The sequence below is a fragment of the Octopus bimaculoides genome, chromosome 15 (genome assembly GCF_001194135.2).
Source record: "Octopus bimaculoides isolate UCB-OBI-ISO-001 chromosome 15, ASM119413v2, whole genome shotgun sequence".
In the NCBI taxonomy this organism is placed as follows: domain Eukaryota; kingdom Metazoa; phylum Mollusca; class Cephalopoda; order Octopoda; family Octopodidae; genus Octopus; species Octopus bimaculoides.
The window spans coordinates 2,806,569-2,810,121 of NC_068995.1; the positions used below are offsets into that span (position 1 = coordinate 2,806,569).

Consider the following 3,553-nt stretch of genomic DNA (forward strand, 5'->3'; position numbering starts at 1 on the left):
TATATATATATATATATATATATATATTGTGCATGAATGTAGATGTTCTACACTGTCACTACTCGAGCACAGTTGGGTTCATGCTGACATGATTTGTTTATTCTGTGAATAAAGAAAGCTATGGATTGGTGACAGGAGGAGCATCCAGCTGTAAGATCCTGCCTCAAATAAATCTTCATCCAAATTTGTGCTTTCACAAACAAAATCAACAAACAAAAATGAACATCAAATGCAAAATAAAAATAGAAAATAAGAAAAGAAACTTCTCCTAACATTGATCTGACTTAAATTACGGTTTCATTTCTGATTGCTTCAGGAACTTCTAGAAGACTTGTTGTCTCTGGAAGCTCTGATTCTCTCTCTCTCTCTCTTGTATAAGAACCAGTCTCATAAAGAAGAAAAGAAAAGAATGGATGCAGTCGGTTGAGTTTGAAGAATCTTTTAAATGTCTTTCCTGTCTCTCATGGTTTAATGGCTTTATTTTCGGTCAATACTATTGACCGGAACATTTATAGACTGTCCAACATAATGTCAACATAATTGACATTCTGTCGGACAATGCTACAACCTCCTAGAATCGATAGAATTGGTACTTTTAACAGAACACACTCTTCAAAGTTTACACTGTAAAGTGTTATCAACAGATATCTATTCTTTGAAATTAAACTGTTTTAATGTTAACTTAAAGAATTTGAATCATGAAGATTTTTCGTCGTCTTTTTCTACATTTTACTCTTTGATAAAATTAGTATTTTTCCTCTTTTTTTATTTATTTTTTTTTTTAAATTGAAACTGGTTTTTGTGAATCAGTCTTGTGAATTACATGGCAACATCATTAGTGCTGATGCCACAAAAGGGGGGGGGGAGCACCCAGTACACTTTAAATTGGTTAGTATTTGGGGAGGCATCCAACTATAGAAACCATGCCAAGGGAGTCGGTGGAGTTTCACACAGTCTTGTGACTAGTTGGATCCTGTCAAACCATCCAACCCATGCTCGCATGGGAGACGGTGGTGATGATGGTCTGTAAATATTTATTTTGTCAGGTTGAAAGTTGAGTTAGTGTCAGCAGGATTTGATGTAAGGATTGCAAAGTATGGAAAAGCGTCATTGCAGCTTGGCAAATAGGGTGAGGTGACAGACAACATCTTGTGTTGTCATGGTTGTCTTTAGGAACCTGTGCTACCAGTTCTCTGTGTGTGTGTGTGTTCTATTTGGATGGGTGCAGTGTTTACTAAAACGGTGTAGACAGACTGCATTGAGGTGCAGTGAAAGAGAGAGAGAGAGAAAGTAGGTGTGGAAGAGTTTGTAATATTACCTGTTGATGAAATGGGTCAGACTAAGACATGCCATGGTTGGTGGGGGTGAAGAGTGACTACATTAAATTAGTATAGCATTGGTGACACCTATTAAGTCAATATTGCCACAAAAGGTGGTGATTCTGTATTGAATGACGCTGTGAGCATTATAAACAATGAGGTGTTTTGGATTGTAGTTGGAGGTCATAAATGTAATGTTGAACAAAATTTGATCAGTTAAAATTATTCAAGCAATTGGTCAGCAAAAACTCTATCAAAGGGTCATAAAATCTAAAAACAAACTGGGCATATAATTCCAAGAAGCTCAATTGATGGGGATTTTTAGACATTATTACAGACCGTGCAAATTGGAAATGATCTGGTCTAGTGAAGTCAACTGGTGAAAGCAAGACATGTTTCAGGCTTGTTGGACCTCTTCAATGAAGTATATTCTATTCAGCTGACAAAACCAAGTTATCAATATATATCATCATCATCATTTAATTGCCAATTTTCCTTGTTTGCATGTGTTCAGATAGAATTCATCAAAGCAGATTTTCTATGGCCAAATGTCCTTCCTATCGCCAGACGTGTTTTTACAGAAGACTGGAAATGAACACCATCATCATCATTTGCAAGCATCACGTGATGTCTAGACAAGGCTATACACAAACACATATACAAAAGCATATACACACATGCATGTGTGTGTGTGTTTATCTATTTGATTGTTATATATATTTGTTTTCTCTTTTCAGCTGCTTGAAAGTGTAAATCTATGATGTCTGCTAGTTTCTTCCTCTCCTTATCAATGCACTTGTTGCCAAGATGATGAAAAAAATCAAAAGAAGGCTTTCTTTGACCATCAGGGGGAGGCATCCCATTGATGAAAGTTTATCAGAACTTGCGGAAACTCTTTCTTACGAAGATAATGGAAGCATCAAGGAAAATGGTGATTATACACTTTAATAGTTCACTTTCTGTCTCATTGTTTCTTTCTACCCAGGGTCAAGTCGGATTAGTCTAACTTGACCTTGCTGTTGTTTAATCCTAAATCTGCCTTCATTGAGCAGATTGAGCACCAAAGACCTTCCAACCTTGATCATCTCCTCTTTTCTTTATATCTGGTTTCAAAACTTGTCCAGGTGAACTTAGACTTCATTTATTGATTCCCCACAAAGGATGAAAGGCAAAGGGTGTGGAGGACTGGTGGAATTGTTAGTCAGATGAGATACTTTGTAGTATTTCTTATGGGTCTTCTGTTCTGGGTTCAAATCCCACCTCGTCCTACTTGTGTCATTGACTTGCTTTGTCACCGAGTTTAATGCCATGCCCTGACTCAGATGCCTTCAGCAGAAGAGTCCATTCTGTTGCAAGCATTCTGGCCAGGTTACCAAGCTGAGAACACCTCCCTCCCGTCCCTTTCACTTCTCCTTCTCTGTCCCCTTCAATGTTTGAGGCTTGGCGAAGGGACAAAGACTCTGCCTTTCTTTCTAACTAAATCATTAAAGAATAAAAGACCCTGCCACTAGACATCTTTTATCATTGACCTGTTTCAGTCAGACTGCGACCATACTGGGGCACCATTTTGAAGAATTTTAGTCAAACGAATCACCCCTTCCCTATTCCCACTGTACTTATTTTTTTGTAAAGCCTGGTATTTACTCTATCAGTCTCTTTTGCCAGACTACTTAGTTCCGGAATGGTAAACACACCAACGCCAGCTGTCATGCAGTGGTGGGGTCAGACACATGCATAAAGACACTGGTCAGTTCTGCCATGTAACGACATACATGCTTTTCTGGGGCTATTCTTTTCCTTCTTTCTGGCAAAGAACCGTTCTCGAAACATCATTCTATCTTAAACTTTTCTCTGAGTGTCAACCTAATACACTCACTGTGTCCTTTTGCCTTTTGTTTTGTTGCCTTTGTTGTTTTTATTTTTAATTTCATTTATATATATATATAGATAAACACATACATACATACATTCACACTCGACAGGCTTCTTTCAGTTTCTGTCTACCAAATCCACTCGCAAGACTTTGGTCAACCTGAGGCCATAACAGAAGACATTTGCCCAAGGTGCCACGCAGTGGGACTGAACCTGGAACGATGTGGTTGGGAGGCAAGCTACTTACTGAACAGCCACACCAGCATCTGAATGTAAAAAAAATATCCTCAGGAATTATATTTGGTTGGAAATCTTGAGGTGGAACAGTAACATCTGTTTCTGTTGTGTTTTGTTGTAAGTTG

The 3,553-nt window shown here is 38.1% G+C and overlaps 1 protein-coding gene across 5 annotated transcripts in view; it reads left to right on the forward strand.

The window, feature by feature from the left end:
* The window catches only part of LOC106879770 (cyclin-dependent kinase 17), a 55,081-nt gene that overhangs the window by 33,641 nt on the left and 17,887 nt on the right, over nt 1–3,553 (forward strand). For all 5 annotated transcript variants that reach the window (XR_008265594.1, XM_052973153.1, XM_052973151.1 and 2 more), the window contains exon 2: nt 2,057–2,250. Coding sequence is in view for 4 of the 5 variants with exons in the window: in XM_052973153.1 (XP_052829113.1) it covers nt 2,127–2,250 (124 nt within the window). In the remaining variant the exon portion in view is untranslated. The remainder of the gene's footprint in view (nt 1–2,056; nt 2,251–3,553) is intronic.